The sequence below is a fragment of the Elephantulus edwardii genome, unplaced genomic scaffold (genome assembly GCF_000299155.1).
Source record: "Elephantulus edwardii isolate Elephantulus edwardi_28Jun2011 unplaced genomic scaffold, EleEdw1.0 scaffold00061, whole genome shotgun sequence".
NCBI classification, from domain to species: Eukaryota; Metazoa; Chordata; class Mammalia; order Macroscelidea; family Macroscelididae; genus Elephantulus; species Elephantulus edwardii.
The window spans coordinates 9,236,237-9,261,724 of record NW_006399811.1 but is presented as its reverse complement, the minus strand read 5'-3'; the positions used below and the strand labels follow the sequence as shown (position 1 = coordinate 9,261,724).

At 43.5% G+C, this 25,488-nt stretch overlaps 2 protein-coding genes across 2 annotated transcripts in view; one reads left to right on the top strand and one right to left on the bottom strand.

The window, feature by feature from the left end:
- TOR1AIP2 (torsin A interacting protein 2) overlaps positions 1 to 19,461 on the top strand; it is a 33,606-nt gene extending 14,145 nt beyond the window's left edge. The window contains exon 6 of the mRNA XM_006887772.1: positions 19,104 to 19,461. Within this exon, the coding sequence (XP_006887834.1) occupies positions 19,104 to 19,461 (358 nt within the window). The remainder of the gene's footprint in view (positions 1 to 19,103) is intronic.
- Positions 19,462 to 21,898: 2,437 nt separating this feature from the next.
- FAM163A (family with sequence similarity 163, member A) lies at positions 21,899 to 23,417 on the bottom strand. Its single transcript, XM_006887732.1, has 2 exons — positions 23,303 to 23,417; positions 21,899 to 22,306 (listed from the first exon to the last, which is right to left on the bottom strand). Exons 1-2 carry the CDS (start codon positions 23,393 to 23,395, stop codon positions 21,899 to 21,901), a joined length of 501 nt encoding a protein of 166 aa, XP_006887794.1. The 5' UTR covers positions 23,396 to 23,417.
- Positions 23,418 to 25,488: the final 2,071 nt, after the last annotated feature.

Here is a 25,488-nt window from a genome sequence, read left to right as displayed (position 1 = left end):
AACAAAGAGTTCCCCTGATAATGAGGTTTGAGAACTCCTGATTAAGTGGAAAAGAATGATTTTAGAAGATTAGGAAATGGATAGAAACAAATGAATGTATTAAAACTTTGGAGTAGGAAGAGTGAGGGAAAAGTGTAAGTTTACCATGTAGAAGTGCTGCTTGTGGAAGATACAGACTACAGATGAATAAGAGAATGTATAACTAGTGTTTACTAGCGTGTTTCTGATGCTATTGTTAATTTCTTTTAACTGCTTTTTTTTTCATCTGCCTTGAATAGAATTTTATAATTGTCTAGGGTAAGAGTTTGAGTGTCCTCTTATGGAATGTATTTTAATAATGAATCCAATAGAAAATCTATTTCATATGGACACATTGACATGGCTTTACAAAGCTTTATTTGGAGCATTAGATGATGCCATTCATTTCTTGGCCATTCACTTAGAAGTGCTGAGATGTAAGAGACATCATACTACTTGGAAGAAAACAGAATGGCTGATGGATTCTCAGAGATATTCATGGGCACCATTAGTGGTTGGCCCATATTTTGTGATTGTAAGAAAGATTGAAAAAAGTTTTTATGAAGACAGTTGGTGTTGATTTGCATTTGCACTCTAAAAATAAGTCTAGTAAAGTAACTGATCCTCACCTGAGAAAGGATCTCTTCCGTTATGTAATATTGGAACTCTCCTGGAATGTTCCAGCTAAATTTCTAGATAGAGATATGGATATACACACATACCAGCTGCTCCATAGGAGAAAAATGTGACATTTAGCTTCCTTAAAAATTACAGCCTAATGAACTCTTATGTGGCCCTAGTAGTAAGAAGCTGTGGTGCACTTCCAAAGGCCCATGGTTTGTATCCATTAAGTGCTCCACAGGGGAAGGATGGGAAGTCTCCTCTCCTGTGATTTACTGCCTCTGAAGACCTGCTGGAGGGTCAGCTCTGAATCGCTTCCCACTCCATGGCACACACCAACAACAGACCCTATGGAGCAGTTCTGTTCTGTCATAGAGGGGCTCTCTCGGAGTCAGAATTGATGCAGGGACACATGGCTACATATTTAGGAAGCCATGCAAAGTGATTAAAGTATGGAAGAGTTTTAGGAAACACTAAAAAGAATAGGGATCTCTACTGGTATCTAAAAAGCTATTGCAGAGACTTGGGAGAAGAGCCTACAGGCATACCTCATTTTCTTACAGTCTGCTTAGTGTGTTTTGCAAGCCCTGAATTTTTACATATTGGAGACTGTGGCCACTCTGCATCCAAGCAAGCCCATTAGCACCATTTTTCCAATTCTGTGTCTCTGCCACTTTTTGGCATTTCTCCCAGTATTACAAACTTTTTCATAACTGCTATTGCAGACTTGATAGACTGTTAGTATAACTATAACTTTTCATATGCACTGAGAAACAAAGACAACGTGTGTGACTCACTTCATTTCAGTATTCATTTATTGCACCAGTCTAAAACTAAACCCACACTCTATCTGAGCTGCCTGTAATAGGAAGTACCTGCCACAGGAAGAACTCAAATCTCTTCTAACATTTTAAGCTGTGCTCCTTTTGAGTGTGAGGGTAAATCGAAAGGAAAAACTACCTTTGGAATTTTGTGAAGAAATCTTCCAATAGAATTGTAAAAGGACCTAAGCAAAAGTTAAAGTGATGATGAATACAGTGTCAATGTCAAGTGTCAGTTGAGTTTATATCAGAGGAAAAGGGGTGGGGGATGTCTATACACCTTATTCACTTTCCCTCTGTATTTCTGGATCATAAATGATTCACATATCTGAGATCTTTACATCACACAAAACCAGTAGTGCCTTAGATCAGTTGCCTGCTGACCTGTGCTACCTCAGATCTGCAAGGGAACCAGAATGAACTTTGCCTCAGCTATCCATGTAACAGTTGACAGAGCTGTTTACTTCTTTCAGGTGACGAGTTTTTCATCATTTTCTTCCCTTTTAATCTAGAAAATTTCCAAACACCATTACTATTTTTATTGTTTAATCTTTGTTAAAAACATTTTACTTCCTTTTATAAATTCAACTAATTAGTTGTCATCCACTGTTTCAACAATTCTTTTTCAAAGAAGCAATGTATTGGAGAGCTTTGGATCTTTTCCTGAGTTAAAAGATTATTTTTACAGCATTAAGCAATATATTTTTTTAAAATTTTTTATTATTTTATTATTCGTGTGTACCGTCAAATCAGATCTGACTGGTACAGGGGGGGATTGTCCTTCCTTCCCCAGCAGAGCATCTGGTGGATTCCAACCGTGTGCCTCTGGGATTGCAGTGCAGCTTCTTGCCACTAGACCACCAGAGCTCCCCTTAAACAATATATTTTTAAAATGACAAACTATTTGCAAGTGGTGTTTCCTAGGTTATTATTTTTAATTTGACTGTATTTTTACATCCACAGGTTTTCAGACTTCCTTTTGTATATTTCACATTACTTTAATAGTTTGCTTACTTGACATAGAAAAATAATTTGTGGCCATATGATACCTACATGACATCTAAACATCCCCTTTTAATGATTATCATGGAACAAGAGTCATTACGTATTACTAGAAATCTCTTCTTTAGTAATATCAGAACCAGAGAAACAACTAGTGATATGAAAAAGTTATTTCTAAACTGAGAGTTTTTGTTCCCCTAAGGTAAATTTTAAGTTCCACATCTATTTTCCAGGAATTTGTGGAGGTTTTCCTAGGGGGTTCATATCGCTACAGGTAGTAATGTTTCTGTTTCTGTGTATCTGCCAGTTGATCAGTACCTCCATTTGAGAGCCTTTAAGCTAGTGGATAAGGAGTGCGGTTCAGCTTGCCTGTCACTTGTTCTCTCAGTGACTCAGTTGAACTGTGCTAGCCATATTATTGCCCATTGTTGGATTTATAGTCTCACCTGTGAAAGGCAAGATTCAAAATGAACACAAATGGGGCATCTGGCAGTGATGATAATGCAACAAGATGGCCTTCACCAACGCTGTTAAATTACCTTATGCAAACTTTTATATAGCAATAGCAAATAAAAAAATGGAGTTGTTATAACCAGTTAGGATTTTCAGTGAGTGGGAATAAAGTCTATGTCCATACTGTTTATGGAGAAATACTATCAAATAGCAATATGTAATCTCTTATTATTTGAAAATAAATCATAGTAATTGTAAAAAATAGATCTGTTCCTCTCTGTGAAGCTTTCACCCCACATACTTTATACTGTAAGTTGTAAAAATGTTATGACATGGACTTCTGACCTCTCCCTTCACAAAGGAGAGCGAGAATCACTGTCAGCGTCAAGCCAAGGCTGACTCATGTGACGCAGAGGTCAGACACATCGCCTCCCTCCACACTTCACACTGATTCTGACACCAGTCCTTCCATGACACTGTACTTCTCCACACAGGCCACACAAAGGCCACAGCATGCACACTTATGGGGTTTATTCAGGAAGTAACATTACAATTCAAGACCAAGAAAGACTCAAGTTCTTAGCTTTTTCTCAGCTGTGTCCACAGGCAGACCTTTTGTTGATCCTTGCCATCTGATCTCGTGGGCTGCCCAGCCTCTGCCTTGCTCAGCAAGTGTTAAACTCCCTAGCTCTACCAGTAAGTTGCCCCAATGCATCTCGCCCCACCAAGAAGCTGCCTGCCAAGAGGCACCCAGCTCTTACCCTCTGTGGGCCCTTGTGCCTGTTTCCAAAAGTGCCCAGGGGCAGACCACTGTGACAAGTCATCACCTTCCCAAAGACACTCAGCTTTCAAACTCTGTGGCCAGGAAGCCCATTGTTTTCTTACCTGCTGGGTTCCTGGCTGTTTTCTCCTGCTGCTGTTTCTCTGTCATTGCGTCACACTTTTCCTGTTATCTCTGAAATTACAACTCTCTTCCTCCAGGGTCTAAGAGGTTCTCAGCACAGGGATTTCAGATCCAAAGGATGTGCTCATTTCCCATCTTTCCTTGGTGGTAGTGGCCCCTCTTCCTTCTTCTGCCCCTGCTTTCTGCTCTGGGATTCACTGTTTCTTAAGCTTAGCAAGATGGCAAAACTAACCTATCCCTTCATGAGATAACCACACAAGGGTTCCATGCCCTTAATTTATATTATTAGCAAGTTAATCCGGTATCTTTGGTGAGCTAGAAGCACTTTGTTTCCATAGTCCCACCCCATTATTTGATGGAAATTACATGCTCATGGCTAGAAAGACCTTAAAAATGTCACTGAGCTGCACCACAAATTTATTCATCAAGTAGAATGTGTAGTTAAATTTCAGTCTTTTATATTTTGTGCACCAGTTTGAGGACAATATACTTGAAAATTTATATACTGAGATGTCACAGTGGTTTTTGCCTTTTTTTGCACAATTAAAATATCTTACTCTAATCTTTTTAGTGAAAAAGTTGTTCATATGTATTGTGGATATTATTACAGATCATTATCAGAGTCCATGGAAATGTGATGAAATAATGATTTAAAAATACTCCTAAGGACATCTGTATGATTGTATAGTATTGAGATATTGTCAGGAAAAGTCAGGAAATGCTTATTGTGGATAATAATGTATTTGGAAAAGGAAAACATTACCAGTTGTAGAGAGAACAATACAAAGTTGTTATGTCCATGTACAATAGTTTCTCCAGATGACTTTAAAATATGTCTTATTCCTACTTATTTTTTAGGTGTTCCTCTGTAAAGGAACTGTTGCTTCCTCAAACTGAGCTTTTAAGTTCTTGTTTCCAGTTAATATACTGCCCTATAATTTGTGTACCTATATGTACAGTATTGCTTTTTAACCTATTTAAAACATATATGCACCCTCCAGTTGTTGCCAAGCCTGAAAATATATAGAACTGCCCGTTTCCCTCCCATTAGTGGCTGGTGGATTTGAACCACCACCTTTTTGACCAGTAACTCAACTTGGAATGCACAGAACAGAACATCAGGGTTCCTTCTATATATGACATATACACAAGTGAGTGAAGGGCACTAGAGTGACAAGACACAGCCGATGAATCAGCCTTGACTCACAGCAGACCCTCCAGTGGGTTTCAGAGGCTGTAAATCACACGGGAGGAGATGGCCCATCTTTGTTTGTCCTGGGGAGTCTCTGGTAGATTCAAACCATCTGACGGGTTAGTAGCACAACTCTGTACCCACCAGGCCACCAGAGTCAAATGATGCAAATGACCAAAGAACACAAGCCCTGAACCAGCTCCCAATCTCGTATGTGTCAAGAGTAGAACTGTGCTCACCAGGCTTGTCAGTGGCTGGCATTCTAGAAGTAGATCACCAGGCTGTTCTTCTCAGGCACCTCTGAGTGGGCTTGAACCGCCAACCTTTTGTGCCCAGCCAAGCACATTGATCATATGCACCACCCAAGGTCTCTGAGAAAACCACCAGATTTCCCAGTCTAGCTTTATTCGGAGTCATTACTTCTTCAGTGCCTTTCCTTCCTGTGTTACCTGCCATGTCTATCTCTGTTTTACTGTCTGTATGAATCTCTAGATTGATGACTGTGTTGGGAAATGCCTTATCCCTTTCCCTTGCTGTGGCTCTTAGATGGAATTTGCCTTCAGCTAAGAGACTGGACATGTGCCATGCAAACACTTTGGAACTGGGAAGCAGCAGATAGATTAGCACAGGCAAGAAGGTGGTATACTTGCCACCAAGATCATTTACAGCCTTAAGGCTTGACCTTAGGATCCTCACCAATACAAAACTCCCTCCTGACCAGAGATGGCATGACATTTAAAGTCATTCATCAGCCCTGTCACAAACGAAAGGTAGCAGTGACTTCAAACTCAACTTTATTTTGATGTGGGGGTGGGGGGACTTACTAAAAAAGTGAGTGGGCTTTGCTAGGATTAATGTCAAGTCTCTTTGTTTTCCTCTGTCTTTGATCATGATTACTCCTGAATTTGTGCTTTATGCATATTAAAAATGTGCCTTATTCAAATAAATTGTCTGATTATTGCTAAAAATACGTCGTCTTTTATTTTTCCACAATTGACTGATTCTTCATTCCCAATATTAGCAAGTTTATGGAATGAGCATCAGTTTTTTTAATGGTGAGAAAGGAAATAACCTTCACTTGGTGGTAAGTTGAAGAGTAAAGGGAGCCTGTGAGGGCCAAGTGGTAACTCAGGATCATCCATGAAGTGGTGTGACTGGACAACTAGAATCCAGTGCTGGTCTTTTTTAACCCACTTCATTAAATACTTCTACTTAGACACTCTTGAGCAGAGCATAGAGAGTGAGGTAGTAAGTACCTGTTGCCATCAAGTGGATTCTGACTCCAAGATCCTACAGTACACAGTTCTGGGTACAACTGGCCCGTGGGGCTCACAAGGCTGCATTCCTTATGGAAGCACACAGCTGTATCTCTCTCCCAGGCAGAAGCTGATGAGCTGAAAAAGCTGACCTATGAGAAGTCAAACACATAATCTGGGACTCTTTGGAGTAGGAAGTAGAGCCCTGGATATAGCTCCTAACTCTGGATGGGCTGATTGGGAATGTGGGTCTGAGTGTGACCATCATTCACCTAGGTGTTGGGAGGGGAAAGAGTAGGAATTTCCAAGATTAGGGCAGAAAGCCCTGACTGTTCATCTCAGCAGCTCACTATCTTTCTGTCCTTTCTTCCAATACTAGGAAACTCAGCGTCATCGAGTCAGGATTGACTCCTAGCTGACCCTCCAAGGGTTTTTCAGAGGCTGTAAACTGCATGAGAGGAGACTGCCCATGTTTTGTCCATGGAGCGGCTGCTGGGTTCACACTGCCCATCTTTGGGTTGGCAGCACAATTCCCTAAGGCCCAGGCCACCAGAGTTCCCTCCTATTACCTTTCCTAAAAACACAATATGATGGAATATTCTGTAAATATTTTTTGTACAGAATCCAAATCCAAACTACCTGTTGTTTAGAAAGACAGGAGTTCTTAGGAATTTAATGTTAAAATGGGATCATTTCATGAAATGGGTTAGAGTTAACAGAATAAGCCTGAAGAAGGAGGGCATAGGACTTGCCAAGTCTCATTCCAAACATTCTCTAGTATATGTTTTGGGGTGTTTTTTTTTTAATTAATTTCCGTGAACTACAGAGATTTTGGAGTTCCATTCATTCATTGTTGCACTTTTCTCCCCGCCCACCCCACCCCCTCCCCCAGTTCATTCTCCTTGAAAAGCAAAATAGTATACATTTGTTTCTAAAAGACAGACAACCTCTCTAAATTGATTGAGGCCTCAATGCTGTAAAAACTCATGAAAACTAAGAAGGAAGAGAAGTGTTGTTAGTTACTGTGAGTCGCCATGTTTAATGTTGTTTAGTGTCGTTAAGTGGACCAAGACTCATATCAACAACACATCTGAACCTTGCCCTAGCCTGCACCATCCACGTAAGAAGATCTCAGTCATGCTCAAACCCATTGTAGTATTTTGTCAATCCATCTTGTTGAAGGTCTTCCTCTCTTTCACCAACCCTCTACCTTTCCTAGAATAATGTCTGTCTCCAAGGACTGGCCTTTTCTGACAACATGCCCAAATAGGGGCAGCAGAGGGGTGAAGATGGGCCATTGGGGGGGGGCGCTTAATCATAGGGTCACACAATTTGATGAGGGAGGGGAGTGGGTAAAAGGAAATGAGAAAGATCCAGTGTGAAAAACAATGTATATGAACTTTGTGTGTAAACCAGTATAATATAAAAATTTCATTAAACAATAAAATGTAAGGGAACAAGTAGGGATAAGCAAAATCATTAATAAATGATCCAATAAATAATTCAATAGGAAAACAAAAAAAAAGTAAGCGAGACAAAATTCATCATCCTTGCCTCTCAGGGGCACACTGGTTGCACTTCCTTCAAAACAGATGTTTTTTTCTCCTTCCATGGTCTAGTCTGTACTCGTGCCAACACCTCAGTTCAAAGGTGGTGGTTCTTCTCTGGCCATCTTTATACATTGTTTAACTTTCAGATGAATGTTGTTGTTGTTAAGTGCCTTCCAGTCATAGAAGACTCATAGCGACCCTATGAACAAAAGACCTGAACACTTGTATAACTTTCATTGTTTCTTCACGTTCATAGGGTTTCCAGAGGCAAGCTATTTCAGAAGTGGATGCCATTCCTGCTTCCAAGCTTGCATTAATCAGGGAGCTCCACCAAACACTGTCTACCATGGGGAACCATTATCGCATTAGACACATCAGTGTCACAGTGTTTATCATCACAGCAATCATGAGTTACTTCTGTACAGCAATGCACAGACCAGTGCTATACCACTTAGAAGAATGACCTGAAACAATTAAAACCAGGCATGAGGGCTGTAGATTACAATCATCCACCTTTGGCTTGGTAGCATCACTTTCTGTCCACTAGGCCAACTGAGCTTTCTCGTCATTGTTGTTGTTGTCGTCATCATTAAGTGCCATCAAGTCATAGAAGACTCATAGTGACCCTATGAATGAAAGACCTGAATAACTTTTGTATAACTTTCATCGTTTCTCCAAGTTCATAGGGTTTCCAGAGGCACGCTATAGATGGGGGGGGGGGGTGAATGGCTTGGATCAAGCACACTTTAGTATTTAGACTGACATCCTTGTTGTCTAGAACTTTAGAGAGATTCTTGACAACAGATTTCCCCAATGCAAAACATCTTTTGATTTCTTCACTGTTGCTACCAAGGTCTTGATTGCGAATTGAAGGAAAATTGAATAATTGACAACTTCATTTTTCTATCTGTTATGTTGTGCTTATTGGTTCAGAGGTGAAGATTTTTTGTTTTCTTGGTGATGGTTAGTTGTAACCCATAGTGAAGACTGTATGTAGTCTTTGAACTTCTGCGGTAAGTCCTGAAGATGACTTAAGTAAGTGCTTAAAATAAAAATAAGGCCCCAGGAATTGATGAGATACCAATGGAGGGGTTTTAGGAAAGAGAAGCAGCTGTGGATGTGCTCACCAGTCTGTGTCAATCAAACTGGAAGATAGACAGCTACCTGGCTAGCGGACTGGAAGAGATCCATATTTGTTCCCATTCCCAAGAAAGATAATTCAACAGTCTATGGAAATTATCATATGGAATTTTTAAATGCTGAAATGCTTAGCGTCACCTTCAGGTTGAGGGCTAGTGTGTTGTGAGTTGGTTTTATATTGGAAGTTGTGATGGCCTCTCGCATCTTGAGGAGGGACAGGTAGGGAACGTTTGGCCCTCTTTTGCCTTCTTTTTGTCCCAAGTGGGTGGGTGTCAGCACAGCAGATGGGACTTGCCAGATGAACTGGACGTCTCTGGCTAACAGTCCACCCGCACGTGGGCATGTGGGAACTTTTAAATGCTTTTAGTTGTTTTTGATCAAACATTCTTCTAGGCGGTATAACACTGGTCTGTCAATTTGCTATACAGAAGTAACTCATGGCTGCTGTGATGCTGAACACTGTGACACTGATGTATCAAATGCGGTAATGACGGGCAATGCTTGATGGTCCTCGATTGAATCAAGCTTGGAAGCAGGAGAGGCATCCACTTGGGAAATATCTTGCTTCTGGAAACCCTATGAACTTGGGGAAATGATGACAGTTATAAAAGTGTTCAGGTCTTTCGTTCATAGGGTCACTATGAGTCGCTTATGACTAAATGACATTTAACAACAGCAACGACATCATTAATATCATATGCAAATAAATCTTGTTTTTATGTGCAACTCACTTGCAACTCATAGCAACCCTATACAAAAAACCCTGAACCTTAACCTATCCTGAGCCTGTCTCATTGTCTCTGACATAACTACTCCCAGTATCCCAGTTACTGTGTAAATCCATCTCAACTGGGGTCTTCCTCTCCTGCACTGTACCTCCACCCATCCAAGCATGATGTCCTCTAAGGCAACATGCCCAAAGTATGTGAGATGGAGTCTCAAAATCCTTGCCTCCAGGACCTTGGTTTCACCCTCTCTAGGACAGACCTGTTTGTTCTCTTGGTGGTCCATGCTATGTATGTTCAATACTCTTCTCCAGCACCACAACTCAAAGACATTAGTTCCTCTTCTATCATCCTTAGTTTTCAGCTCTCAGATGCATAGAAAGTAATTGCAAAGGCCATGGCCTGGATCAGGTGCACTTTACTTGCCAGACTAACTCTTCAGCACTTTGGAGAGGTCTCTGACAGCAGATTTATCTGAATATTATTCAAAACAACTGAAACAGTATATCTACAGTAAACAACCCGAAATTCATGTTGGATTCAGAAGAGGACATGTTATGTGCCATCGAGTTACCCATGACTCATAGCGACTCTGCATGTACTATAGCTCTGACCTCTGCCCTATCCTGAGCCTGTTTCACTGACTCTGACAACCTTCTCTCATTACTCCAGTTACTGGGTCAATCCATCTCTTTTGGGTTCTTCTCCTCCCCCCTTCCAAGCATGATGTCCTTCTCCATAGACTGGACATAGAAGGAGGTATATCTTTGCTGATGTCAGATGGATTTTGGCTGAAAGCAAAGAATACTAAAAAGATATTCACTTGTGTTTAATTGATTATACAAAGGCATTTGACTATATATCATAACAAATTATGGCTAACATTGAGAATAATGGGAATCCCAGACCACTTAAGTGAACTGTTCTTATGCAAAATCTAAACATAGAGCAAGAAGGAGTTGTATGAAGAGAGCAAGTTTAGAATCAAGAATGGTGTGATTAGGGTTGTGTCCTTTCTCCATTCTTATTCAGTTTGTGTGCTGAGCAAATAATTTGAAAACCTAGGCTATATGAAGTATGTGGCATAAAGATCGGAGCAAGACTCCTTTGTTAGGCAATTAACACAATCTTGCCTGAAGAAAATGAAGATGACTTGAAGTACTTACCACTGCAGAAGATCAAACACTACAGCCTTCAATATGAATTATACCTCGACAATAAAAAACATTTTTAAAACCCCACATTTTAAATAGGCTAAAATAGAAATTGTCAGTGAAACCTATGCTTGGATCAGGAAGGAGCCTTCAGAAGAGAGCAAGGAAATACTGCATGGTTCAAAATCAGGAAAGGAATGTGTTAGGGATACAGCCTAGCGCTATACTTTTTAAATCTAGATGCAGAACAGATCATTAGGGAAGCTGGACTTTTTAAGGAGGGATGTGGCATCAGGATTGGAGGAAAACTCATCAACAGCCTGTGATATGAAGATGACACAACCGTGCTTGCTGAAACTGAGGAGGACCTGATGCATTTGCTGCAGAAGATCAAGGACTGTTGTCTTCAATATGGATTGAAGCTCAACATCGAGAAGACAAAGATTCTCACCACTGGGACACAATAGATGGAGACAAGGTTGAGGTTGTTAACAATTTCAGTTTGTTGAGCTCCACAATCAACAACACTCTTAGCACCAGCAATCAGGAAATCAAAAGATAAATTGGGGAAATCAGGTATCAGAGACTATTCCAAAGTGCTAAAGAGCAATGATATCAGTCTAGAGATTAAGGTGCATCCAATCCAGGCCATCGTCTTCACAATTACTTGTTATGCATCAGAGAGCTGGACAATGACTGACAATGATAGACAAAGAATCATTGCCTTTGAGTTGTGGTGCTGGAAAAGAGTACTGAACATACCATGACTGCTAAGAAAACAAACAGGCTTGTCTTTGAGAGAGTGAAACCAAGTTTCTTTTTGGAGGCTAAGATTTTGAAGCTCCGTCTCATGTACTTTGGGCACATGGCCAGGAGGGACCAGTCCTTGGAGAAGGACATTATGGAAGAGTGCAGGAGAGGACTTTATGAACAATGCAGGAGAGGAAGACCCTGGATGAGATGGATTGACATAGTAACTGGGGTAGTGGGGATAGGTGTTTTGGAGTCAGACTGGCTCAGGATAGGGCAGAGTTCAGGGCTACTGTTCACAGGATCACTATGAGCCACGGTGACTCGATGGCACATAACAACAACAATAAAAAATGATATCCAACCTGAAGGTGCAAGCTAGGCTATTTTTAATACAGAAATTTTTTTTTTGGCTTTAAATACTATATTTTTATTTTATTATTATTATTTTCTCTTTACTTCTGAATCTCATCTGATACCACACACACACTATGTGATAAGCTCTTTTGCCAGATCTGTGCACCTACTATATCCTACAGAAATTTTTAATACAGAAAGAGCTCTAAGAAGTTACACTGCATAAGAGCTCTGGTGGCCTAGTGGCAAGAAGCTGCATTGCAATCTTGAAGGTGTGCAGTTCGAATCCACCAGACGCTCCACTGGAGGAGGAGGGGAAACCTTCTCCTGTGCCAGATGGGTCCAATTCGATGGTACACCACAACAACAAAAATTTTTTAAAAATTTTAAAAAAGAAGTTAAACTGAGAAAAGGTATTAGTTAAGTAAGTGAAGATTATCAATGTTTTTAAAAAAGGAAATGCACTTGTTTATCTAGCTTTGCATGTATGCAGCATGCTCACTACTCAGGAATCTGACATGTGATAGATGATTTTGAGCTCATGGAAGACTCCCGGACATGTACACTAAAAATGAAACAAACTAAATTTTTAACCTGCAGCCTGATGCTTCCTAGGATACATTTTAAAAAAATTAGTATAGTCATTGATTTATTTACTGCAAATATTTTTTTAGTGTGTTTCAAATTTTCCCTCATTCACATTGTGTTTCAACAATCATTCCCATACACTGTTTTTTCTAAAATGAATCCCTATTGAATTATGCCCACCATTACCCCATCTTTTCAGGTCCCCACTGGATATTTCCCATCTAAACTCTTCATATAAGTCCCTATTTATGTGGAAGGGCGTTCTGGTGGTACAGTTTGTCTGTAAGGAGTTGTGCAGCTAACCCAAAGGTTGTGTTTCTCTGGGAGTTCGAATCCACCAAAAGCTCCAGGGAAGAAAGATGGGCAATCTCCTTCTGTGTGATTTAAAGCCTCTGTAAAACTCATTGGATGGTCAGCTATGAATTTGTTGCAACTTGATGGCAACAGAAAAAGAGATTGATTTAGTCATATAGTTTACAATCCTGTGGCCTGATATGCAAGTTGAAATTCTCAGTTTGAGGTGGCATTGCTTGGCACTCCAGACACAATATATTTGCTAAAATATTTTTAGCAAAATTTGAGAAGATGAAGCACATTACAACACCACCACCACTTTCTGATGACACCCAAGTGGCACAGTGATTAAGTGGCTGCTAGCTCAAATGTGGTTTGAACTCACTCAATTGCTCGTTGGCAGAAAGATCTGACACTCTGCTCCCATAAATATTAATGCCAAGACAGCAACGGCAGCTCTACTCTGCTGCATGATCTCACTTTGAGTTGGAATCAACTTAACTCATGGTTTCCTGCCTCTCACCTAGAAGACTCATCGTTAGGACTTTGACTCTTTTTCTTTCTAACCTAAGGACAAAATCTGGTGGGAAAGAAATGATGAGGTTAATATATACTTCTGATGATAATTATAGAGAGCTCTGGTGGTTTAAGGAGCAACAATATCCATCTAAAGACTAAGGTGCACCTGATCCAAGCCATAGTCTTTGCTGTTACTTGCTATGTATCAGAGAGGTGGACAATGAATACGGATGATAGAAGAAGAATCAATGCCTTTGGTTGTGGTGCTGGAGAAGAGTCTTGAAAATACCATGAACAAACAGATCTGTCCTGGAGAAGATGAAAACAGGCTGTTCCTTGGAGGCAAGGAGTTTGAAGTTCCATCTCGCATTCTTTGGGTATGTGGCCAGGAGGGACCAGTACTTGGAGAAGGACATAATACTTGGATGGTTGGAAGGACAGTGCAGGAGAGGAAGACCCCGGATGAGATAGATTGACACAGTAGCTAGGGTAATGGAGGTAGATGTGTCAGAGGCAGTAAGATTGGCTCAGGATAGGATGGAGTTCAGAGCTATCAATGGCACATAACAACCGCCACTACAACTGGTGGCTTAGTGGTAAGAAGTTGCCATATTACTAACGCAATAATCCACAGTTAGAATCTACCAACTGCTCTGTTGGAGAAAGATGGGCCATCTCCTCCTATATGATTTACAGCCTCTGAAAAACTGCTAGAGGATCAACTATGATTCGTTTCTGGCTCGATGAAGATAGGGAAATCTGCTTCCATAAAGATTTATAACCCTGGAAACCCTTTGGGGCTGTTCTGCTCTGTACTATTGAGTTGTTATGTTTTGGAATGAACTCTATAACAATGGGTTTGTTTTAGTTATTTCTAAGAAAAAAGATTAAAAATCTACAACTACAAACTCCAAAACTCACTGTGATATTTGAGCAAAGTAAGGATGATCTGATATAGGTTTTGTGAAAGGCAGGGAAATGAAAACCAAGGTACACCCTCATAAACTATGAGCAGGAAATACTCTTTTTTGGTTCGCAGCTACTAGTAATTTCAGCATGTTTACAAAAGAATCCCATCCAAGTGAGATATCCCATGCTGTGACATCTAACCAAGTGCTCACCAGACAGTACTGAATACATCTTCCTTTTGATGAGAAGGCTACCAAATTGAGAACAAAGTTTAGGTGAGATTTCCTTAGATAAAATGGGGTCCCATGGACAAAAAGAACAACAAAATAAACCAAGACAATAAACCACAAAACTCATCAACGACCTGTGTTATGCAGATAACACAATCCTGTTCGCTGAAAGTAAGGAGGACCTGAAATGCTTACCACAGAGGATCAAAGATTAGTCTTCAATATGGATTCCATCTCAACATCAAGAAAATAAAGTTTCTTATCACTGGGGCAATTAGGCAACATTATCATAGATGAAGAAAGGATTGAGGCTGTCAATGATTTCATCTTGTTTGGATCCACAATCAACACCCTAGGTACCAGTAGTTAGGTTAGGAGATACATGCTATGGGAAATTCTGCTATAAGGGACCTTTGCAAAATACTGAAGAGCAATGATTTAAAATTGAAGACTAAGGTGTGCCTGATCTTTTCAATTACTTTCCATGCATCTGAGAGCTGAAGGATGAAAAAAGATGATAGATAAGAATTCATGCCTTTGAGTTGTGGTGTTGGAGGAAAGTACTGAACATCCCATGGACTGCCAAAAGAACAAACTGGTCTGTCATGGAAAAGGTGCAACCAGAGTGCTGTGTGGAGATAAGGATGGTGAAGCTTAATGCTCTCTAGTCCTTTCCAAGTTAGGTAGTGATTTTTAAAATCATTGTTTTTGTGTGCTGTGTAGTATCCCGTCATGTGAATGTACCATAATTTCTCAATCCATTCCATTGTGGTTGGACATTTGGGCTGTTTCCATGTTCTTGGGATCCCAACTGACTTTTAAATACAAGGGCCTGCTCACCAGATCCTGATTGCTTAAACAAGAGGCTTCCAGCTCACAGTGATTATTAATGAAATGACAATGGCCAATCAGCTTACACTTGATTAATTATATTTGGATCAGGGGACTGTTGTGCAAACGAAGCAGGGGAACACTGCATGGTTTAAAATGGAGAAGGGAATGTGGCAGGGTTGTATTCTCTCTCCATATGTATTCAGTCTATATGCTGACTAAATTATCCGAGAAACTGGGCTCTACGAAGAGGTGTGTGCCATCAGGATTGAAGGGAGACTCACCAATAATCTGCGTTATGCAGATGATAACCTTGCTTGCTCTAAGTGAGGAAGATTTAAAGCACTTGTTGCAGAAGATCAAGGAATGCAGCCTTTGGTATGGATTGAATCTCAAGGTCAAGAAAACAAAGATTTTTTGCCACTAGATTTACAGGCAACATCATGATGGATGGAGAGGAGATTGAAATTGTCAATAGCTTAATCTTGCTTGGATCCACAACACCCTTGGTACCAGCAGTCAGGAAATAAGGAGACACACTGCACTGGGAAAATCTGTAGTGACCTCTCCAAATTATTGAGGAGTAGTGATGTCAGTTTGAGGACTAAAGTGTGTCTGATTCAGGCCATAGTCTTCCCAATCACTTTTTGTGCATCTGAGAGCTGGACAATGAGTAAGGATGACAGAAGAATTTATGCCTTAGAGCTGTGGTATTGGAGAAGAGCATGGAACATTGTACGGACGGCCAAGAGAACAAACAACTGTCTTGTAAAGGGTGCAGCTGGAGTGCTCTTTGGAGGCAAGAATTAGGCTTTGCCTCACATACTTTGGGAATGTTGCTAGAAGAGGGTATTCTTTGGAAAAGGATATGATGCTAGGAAAGGTGGCAGGTTGGCGAAGGAGAGGAAGACCTTCAACCAGGTGGATTGACACAGTGACTGCCACAATGGGCTGCAGTGTGTCAGGGAATGTGAAGATGGAACAGGATAGAACAGGGTTCAGATCTGTTGTTCATAGGGTTACTATGAGTCATACTAGACTTGCACCTAACAACAACAATAACAGTCACCATAGACATCATGTCAGATCATTCCATATAGATGTACCTTACTCTTTTTAATCATTAAATATTATTCAATTTTATAAAAGAACTTTAAAAAATGTCTTGACATTTTATTAAATAATATATTAAAATTAAATGATTAAATATGACTCAATTTTATAAAAGAACTGAACATATTCCTAATCTGCTATAGTGTATATAGGTGTGTGCATAGGTTATGTGTAGTCAAGTGAGAATCAACTTATAGCTGACCCTCTAGCAGGTTTTCAGAGGCTGTGAACTCTATTGGAGGGAGGAGATGGCCTTTCTTTCTCCTATGGAGCAGATGATGGATTTGAACTGCATACCTTTGGGTTGGCAGCACAATTCCTTACCAAGTCACTTGTTGTTTATGTTGTTGTGTGCTATTGAGATAGAAATGACCCATAGCTGACTCTTCAGGTTTTCAAGGCAGTCAATTGTCTATACTTCTCCCTCAGAGCAGCTAGTGGATTTGAACCATGTGCCATTGGGATGGCAGCATGGTTTCTTACCACTAGGCCACCAGAAGGCCAGAGCTCCCTAGTAATCCACTAAAGCTTTCTATTTCTATCTATATATATGTATACACACACACATACATAAATATATGTATTTAGGCAGTCAGGAAATCAAAAGATTAATTGCATTGGGAAAATCTGCTGTCAGGGACCTCTCCAATGTACTAAAAAGTAATGATGTCAGTCTACAGACTAATGTTTACCTGATCCAGGCCATGGTCTTCATAATTGCTTGCTATGCATCAGAGAGTTGGACAATGACTAGGAATGACAGAAGAAGAATTAATGCCTTCGAGTTGTGGTGCTGGAGAAGAGTCTTGTACTCTTCATATGGACTGCTAAGAAACCAAATAGGCCAAGTTTCTCCTTGGAGGCTAGGATTTTGAAGCTTCATCTCATATACTTTGGGCACGTGGCCAGGAGGGAGGGATCCTTAGAAAAGGACATCACACTTGGAAGGGCGGATGGACAGCGCAAGAAAGGGAGACCCTGGATGAGATGGGTTGACACAATATCTAGGGCAATGGAAGTAGGTGTGTCAGAACCAGTGAGAATGGCTCAGGACAGGGCAGACTTCAGAGATGCTGTACATAGGGTTGCTATGGGTTGCAGGTGACTCGATGGCAGATAACAACAACATTTAAGCTATAAGGTTGAACACATTACAGCAGAGCTTCCAGACTAAGACAGATCAGGAAGAGAGGACACTCTAGGGAAAAAAAACCAGACAATGAATACCTAACGATCACAATGACCTGATGATACCTTTGTGCAGGTTTCTGTGTATTGCAGTCAACTGGACTGCAGTTACTAACACCACAAATGAAAGGAAGAAATGCACTTCCTTCCATTAACTGACTTTGTCTGATTGCAAACTGCAAAGCTCCACTCTAAATGCTTGCAGAATATAGCAAAGAATCAATCTAGCCCTCCACAAAGGAAGATAGCAGGTGGTCCAAATAGCAGCCATCCAACCTAGAATGTCATAGAGAGGTAGATAAGACTTACTCTCCCAAAAGGGATCATTTCCAGGTGCTTTTAGGTGGGCTTGCTCTGCAGGAGGTAGAAGTGGTCTGAGGCTGGTGTGGACGAGGGGGGCAGGGTTGGGGTGGGGTGGGTGGGGGGATTGTATACCAACGAAGAAGTTTATCTTTTGCTTTTCAAAGAGAGGAGAGAACTGGGAGGAGGTGGGTAAAGGAAAAAGTGCAACAATGAATGAATGAAAATCCAAAATCTCTGTAAATGTTCATTAAAATGAATAAATTTTTTTTTAAAAAAAGAGAATAAAAAGAAAAGGACAGCCCGAGTCTGGCAATAGTAAGGACAGATCCAGCTAAGTTGTGTTCCCACTGCCCACTGCCCATCTGGCTAGAGTTGGGGTATGGTCATGATGCAGAGAGAGGCCTCATTCTCAAAGAGAACCATGCTCATCTTCCTTGAATTCTCCTCTTATATATAAAGCTACTTCCTGATCTTTGAGTCCTCAACTGCATACCTCTCCTTTACAGCTTATTCCAAACAGCCTCTTCTCTTCCCTGCCTTTCAAGTAGGCAAAAGGCTGGCTGTATGATACCTGGTTTGTTTCCTCAGGCATCAGAAAGTTGACGGATCCACAGAATGTCAAAAGCCACTGGCTTGGAGAGTGTGTGTGGGGAGGGAGCTGACACGAAGGCTTGAAAACTTGTTCCCCATTGAGATCCACCACCTCAGACAGCATCACCTCAATCTCAAGACAATAATCACTACCTTCAATCCCTTTTTTCAATGCATAATAGATCTTTCTGGGGTGGGGGTGGGGGGAGGAATCTAGCTGAGGCAACGGGGACACCAGTTAATACAGTGGAGGGATTTGTTAATGTGTCAGCAGGAGAGGAAAGGACATTAGTTAGATTCTGCTTCAAAATGGATATTCTGTATGTAGCAAAGGATGGCTTTGAGACTTATGCAACAGAAAACACTCACTGTCAAATCCAGGCCCAAGTGGTCCCTCCCTGGGTGAAGAACAAAGGACTCTGGGATTTCTATTTCAAATTCATTTATTTTTGACATTCACTTGGTTGCAACTCCCAAGTTATCAAAGATGCAAGACAAGTAGAGAAATCTGCAGCAGGAGGAGTGAAGTGGGGCAGAGACAAGATGGCCGAGGGAACAGTGTTTCACGGTCCTCCTCCTCCTCTTTCTGTTTAGGATGCAGTTTGAGAAAAGTGTACAAATGTGTCCCTTGGTACAGACTCCACAGCTTAAAAAGTACAGTGTGGCTGAGTGGGGTGAGCGTCCTTCTCCACAGACAGTGAGGGAATCTCGAGACGGGTCCCCATGCCCTGAAGGCAGGATGGGGCCCTGTGGAGAAAAGCACAGCCATCGCCTCACCTTCCCCAATGCCCCAAATTCAAATTTTATTTGTGGGCTGATAGGATTTAGGCTGGAAAAGCTACATGTGGAGATGGGATTGTACAAGATGATTTGTACTCAGGGACCCTCAGAGATCAGGGACACAAAGCATGTGATGATGGTGGGTTGCCTCGATTTTCCCAAAGGCGAGTAGGAAAGAGGACATTGTTGGTGTGGATGAGAAGGGATGGGGCTGAGGTGGTTCACTGGCTGTGGAATTCTAGGGGCAGGGGCGGTGGGTCAGGCATGGGGATGGGGCTGGCCCTCGCTCAGGTCGCCCAGGGCCTGTCAGGTCCAGCAGCTCAAGCCTAGGAGCCGCCTTTGGCCCAGTGAGGGCTTCTGGAAAATGGGGCGTGTGAAAGCTGTTGTCTTCAGCTGCCCACTTGGGATTCAGATTTTTCTAGAACTGCATCTTTAGACAAATGTAACTATCTGATGCAACTCAGCAGAAGGGTCAGAGTCATACATACTCACTTTCTCTGCCGGCTCATCTAGCACGTTACCGTGCCCTCCTCACTCAACACCATTCCTGCACATGGGACCAGACACGTGGCAGGTGTCCCCAGCTCCGACCAGGATGTGGGCAGCAGAGCGGCCTGACTCACTGCTGGGCTTGTGGGAAGTCCTGGCTTCAGGGAGCACTAGCAGCTCTTAGACTCCATCTGGATAAGTCTCATTTAAATGAGAACATGGAATGCCACAGAGGAAAAGTGACAGATTCCAGAGCTAGTGAGTAACCAAAACACGGCCAGAGCTCAGGCTTTCCAATACTCAGCCCCAAATCCAAACCTGCTGCTTCTGAGTGAATCCAGACTCAAAACAATTCAGAGGACAGTGGAGAATGGGACCATAGGGTTTCTAAACCCGTAAAAAAATTGAAGCATACTGTCACATCTTTCTTCTGGAGCAGCTTGTGAGATTAAACCACTGACCTTTTCATTAGCAGCTGAGCTCTTAAACACTGTGCCACCAGGGCTCCTGACTCTCAGCTCAGTGAGTTCTAATTAAAGACTGAGATTCAGTGTCAAAAGCCCCGAAATAGTGTGGAAGGTGTGCATTCCCTTTGCTGTCCAACTCTCTACCCTTTGTTCAATAAAATGCTCCCTGATCTCTGTTTTAAAAAAAGGGAGAGATTCCAACAGAACACGCAGTTCCTTCCTCGCCTGGTTCCCAGCAGCACTCAGGAGCAGTGGGAAGGCTGGGTACATCCTCAGAGGAGGGGAGGCAGGCATGGCCCTTACAGCAGTAACATCCGGAAAGTCATTAGGGGTGCTGACTTAAAAAGTACAAAGCCACTGCAGAGTTTCAGGTGAGAATAGGTAGGAATTGGCTACAGGGAAGCAGTGCTAAGTGGCCAACTTCTAGGAACTCTGAGTATTTCTGTGTTGCAGGGGGCAGCAGATGTGAAATCTAGTTGCTAAATAAAATCCTTTCGATTCTGGGAAGTGAAAGATGTCACCTTTGCTGGATGCAGCGGGTGACGGCTTCAAGGGAGGGGAGAAATCCTGGTCTCTAAAACAGCTTATGTGGCTTCAGAGGCCGCAGCAACAGCCCGTGGCGCTTTTGGGATCCTTACTGTGCCAGCCAGCTGAGAGCTATAGAAATTGGTCACCTTCATCACCTTTGGGTTTGTGCTGACTACAGGTCAGATTTTTCAGCTGGCACACTTGAGACCTTTCCACTTAACAGCTCTTGAAGATGGCGACGGCCCCGAGTGTCTGCTGGTGTTGACTGGCGTGTGCCTGTGTGTGTGTGTGCAACACACACCTGACACAAAGCACACACAGGTCTGCGTCCTGTGCATTGCTTAGTGTGGTGGGTCTAAGAGAAGCAGGATCTCAACCACTAACCAACTCTGGTAGCAAAACTTGAAAAGCCGGTTCTCCAGCAGGGGGCAGCTTGTTCCTAAGGCAGAGAGAGAGGACTTACGAGGACAACGCTAGACAGTGACTTTTTTGGTACAGTCGCCACAAATAACCTTACTCCTTTAAAGTTACCAGGAAAGAAGCTGACACACAGGTGGTGGGTTGGGAATCAACATTCGCCACAGTGACTGCAGTAGCTAACCAAAGTACAAAGCAACTAGATTGTAAATTAGTTCTTGGATTGGTTTTAGCAGGTTAAATTTGGAAGCGAACCCTTTAACATAGCTTCCCCACTCTTCTCAGATGCTGGAATGTTTTAGTTACAAGTCTCTTCTTTGTTCCCTTTTCTCCTTAGGCAAGGCCACTTACTCTCAAAGGACTCTGGGAACCCCGTTCAGCTTTCCGTGATGCTACTCATCCCATGGGCAAGGAAGGCTGGTGAGGAGAGGGGAGGCGATGGAGCTGGGCTTGACCAGAGGAATGTCCCAATGGCTAAGATGGCAAAGGTGTACTCCTCTCCCAAGCCCTCCCATCAGGCCACAGACTTGGGGCCAGACCTGTCCTGGTTCTCAATGCACGCTATACCTAGTGAACCATCCAGTGTGAGGCAGGAAAAAGCCAAAGAAACCAACGAGTCCTTGTGGGGCTGTCAGGGGGTGGTCCACTGCCCACATTGCTCCAGCTGAGGTGGCAGCGTTGGTGGTGTGCGGTGGCGGGGGAGAGGGGTTACACGTCTGTACTAATAGCCCTTGGAGTGGTGAAGGCCTCATGCCCAGAGCTGGGCCAGGTCACCGGGTAACTCTGCGGCACTGCCATTTTGAGGGGTGGGGGCCCCCCTTCTTTGTAATATGTGGGGGTGAAGGGGAGCCTCTCGCTCCCTCCCCCATTGGGCACCATGTCAGCCGTCCGTATGTAAAAGGGGGAACTGTATGGGGAGCAGGTGGTACAGTGGCTGCCCGCCGCACCACACGGCTGGCCGAAGGGTTCGCTGGCGAGAGGCACCAGGCTGCCTCGGCCGTCCAGGGCTTGGGAGCTGCAGGCATTGCAGGTGGGGCCTCTGGGGTGCGTGGGGAAGTCGTGCTGCTCCTCTTCCTCGTCGGCATCCTCGGCTCCGCTCTTCTTGCAGCAGTAATACTGGGAGGAGAGAAAAGAAGGGTGTCTGAGGGGGCGATGCTCCCCCAGTCCCAGGGCCCCCCTCAAGTGTGTGAGTCCTCACATCTCCCCACTCTATGGAGCAACCTGTTGGTGCTGGGGGGTAAAAGAGGACCCCAGAGGTCTACCTCTCATAGCGGTTCGATGAAAGCCTCTTCCCAGATTTACAAGACCAGCAATCCCACTGCTGCTGAGTGGATCCCAGCTCATGGTGATGGCGTGTAAGTGCGCCCCACAGGATTCTCCACGCTGCGGCCTTTCAGAAGCAGACCACCAGGCCTTTCTTCTATGGAGCCTCTGGCTGGCTTCAAACCACCCACCTCTTGGTTAGCAGTGTGCTTACCTATCACTTATGACCTCTCGCATGACCAGCACTTCTTTCCTTTTTCTTCCCCAGTGTATTCACTCTAAGGGGCTCTGGGGACTGAGTGTTAAGGAACCGTGCTGTCAACCCCAAGGCACATGGTTCCAACACACCTGTTGCTCCCTGAGGGGAAAATGGGCAATCTTCTCCTGTGTGATTTACAGCCTCTCAAAACCTCCTGGAAGGCCAGCTCTGTATGAGTTGGTTCTGACTCAACAGTACACAATAACACCACTGTATTTACTCTATGTCATCGTGGAAGGAAGTTGTTGCTGGAAGGTTGATGCCCATCTTTCTCCCACGGGAAGGAGGTTGAGGAATTTACAAATCTTAATGGAGACAGGGCTGCGAGCAGCTTTCAGGTTGTCCCTCGGTGGCATCCTTCCCATCACACCTGACGTCTCGAAAGTGCAGGAGATGCCCATGATCCTCTGTGTACACTTTTCTGGGGTACCTTGCATGTAGTGTTTGTGGGAGCATGGCTTTCCTCTGATAACCCCAACCTCCAGCCTCCCATGTTTCATGACTTTGGCTTTGCTCCCCCTGAAGCGGGCCCCCAGTTTGTGAGTGAGCTTTGGGAGCTGGCGGCCTTGGCTGAGGGCCTGGGGACCGACCTGGAGTCGGCAGTAGCACAGGACTGCAATGATACACAGCAGGATCACTGTCGCTAGGATTCCACCGGTGATCACAACCGTTCCCGCTGTCATCCGCCCGATGCCCCATCAAACTCTGCAAAGCACAGGGTTTGTGGCTGTCAACCAGCAGGAGGTGGGAGGGAGCCCTCATGGAACTCTGCACCTCTACAGGCAGCAGGAGCAAGGGGCGGGCCAAGAGCTGGGCTCCTGGGGGCTCCGAGGACGGAGGGCTGCCTGCCCACTGGGACCTGGGGCAATCTAAGCCAAGGGTGGGATAGGGACGATGGCTGCAGGAGGGAAGAGGGGGCAGAGTGCTAGCTGGAGGTGTAATTCTCTCCCCATTTCTGTGCAGTTCTAAAAGATTCTTGCTGTCTTTTTCCTTCCATTCTCTTTTCTATGTCCTTCAAAGCCCCTCATGCCAAGACACAGAAGAACAACAGCTTTTGTTTATGGAGGGCTGAGTCTGTACCCTGTACCCTCTGCTCCAGTATCTCATTTAACCCTCACAATCATGAATTAGCACTTAGGAGGAAGTGGAGGCTTAGATTCATTCGGCTGGGATTCCCTGCAAGTGGTTCATCCTAGAGTTGGCGCTCTTAATCACTGCGCTGAGCACAAACACACTGGTGCCTGAACTGCTAACTCTGGCTGCAGGCTCAAGGCCAGAATGTCTTAGAAGTCCTACCTGGTTCTACCTCAGCCCACTGCATGCTCCTTTTGGGAGTATTTCTCCTCTCTGCTCCTCTAAACTGTCATGAAAAACTAGGGCAAGGCAAGTGGGGGGGAGCCTGAGGGCCATGATGGGCAGTGTCTTGGCTCCTGCGAGGTGATCTCCTGCAGGGAGGCTGGGGAGACCTGTCTTGGCTGACAAGAGAACTGTCAGACAGGCTCTGGGTGGACTCTCCTGTCAGTTTAGTGAGGTGATTTCAGAGCTTTCCAGGTATGTCAGGGGCAAGACTGCACTGAGGGGACAGGAGGATGGGAAGAGTCCTGAGTCCTGGGGAGTGAGGGGTGTCTGTGAGCACTTACGTTCAGTAAAGGGAATGGATGACCTGCAAGACAACAAAAGTGACAGAGATGTTGGAAGAACAGTGTTACCCATAAGTAGGTTTCAAGGGTTAGACTTCCCCCCAACCTTGGCCCCTCCACTCATCTTGCTCTCCTCACATCATGGTATATCCTCAGTGAGCCCCTCATTAATCCCAAATTTGTGGCCTGAGCTATGTTTCCAACTGCTAGTAGACAGACATCTCACTGGTATGTCCCACAGAAATCTCAAACTCAAAGATGACAGACTAAAGTCACTGTGCTGCATGCTAATACTATCACCTCTGCTGGTACACTGCACTGGAGCTGCAATCTGTGGTTTTGCAAATTCTTTATTAGTCAAAGGGCAAGCACAGGTTGGTACTCAACCTGCACCCTACTCAGGATGCTGTTCAACACAGCATGGCGTGGAAGGTGCCCCCGCAGGTACCACCTGCTCACCCACCTCACAGTGGGTCACATCCATCCAACAACAATATTTCGGATTCATTCATAGGTACTGTACTTGAGGCTACTCTCAATGCAGGCTGCGGACCAACAGCTTGGACCCTACCTAGGAACTTGTTAAAAACACAAAAAGCTCTGATCTCACTCTATTGTTGTTGTTATTATTATGTGCCAGGGAGTCACAGTGACCCCTGTTTACCCTGCCCTATCCTGAGCCAATCTCACTGACTCCAACATATCTACCCCTATTGCCCCAATTACTGTGTCAGTCCATCTCATCCAGGACTTTCCTCTCCTGTGCTGCCCTTCCACCCTTCCAAGCATGATGTCCTTCTCCAGAGACTGATCCCTCCTGGCCATGTGCTCAAAGTATGTGAGACAGAGTTTAAAAATTCTTGCCTCCAAGGAGAAACTTGGTTTCACCCTCTCCAAGACAGATTTGTTTGTACTCTTTGTGGTCCATAATATGTTCAATACTCTTCTCCAGAACCTCAACTCAAAGGCATTGATTCTTCTTTTGCCATCCTTAGTCACTCTTCAGCTCTTTGGTGCATAGCAAGTAATTGCAAAGACCATGGCCTGGATCAGGCACACCTTAGTCTCTAGACTCATATTGTTGCTCCTCAGTCCTCTGGAGAGATCTCTGACAGATTTTCCCAAAGCAATTAATC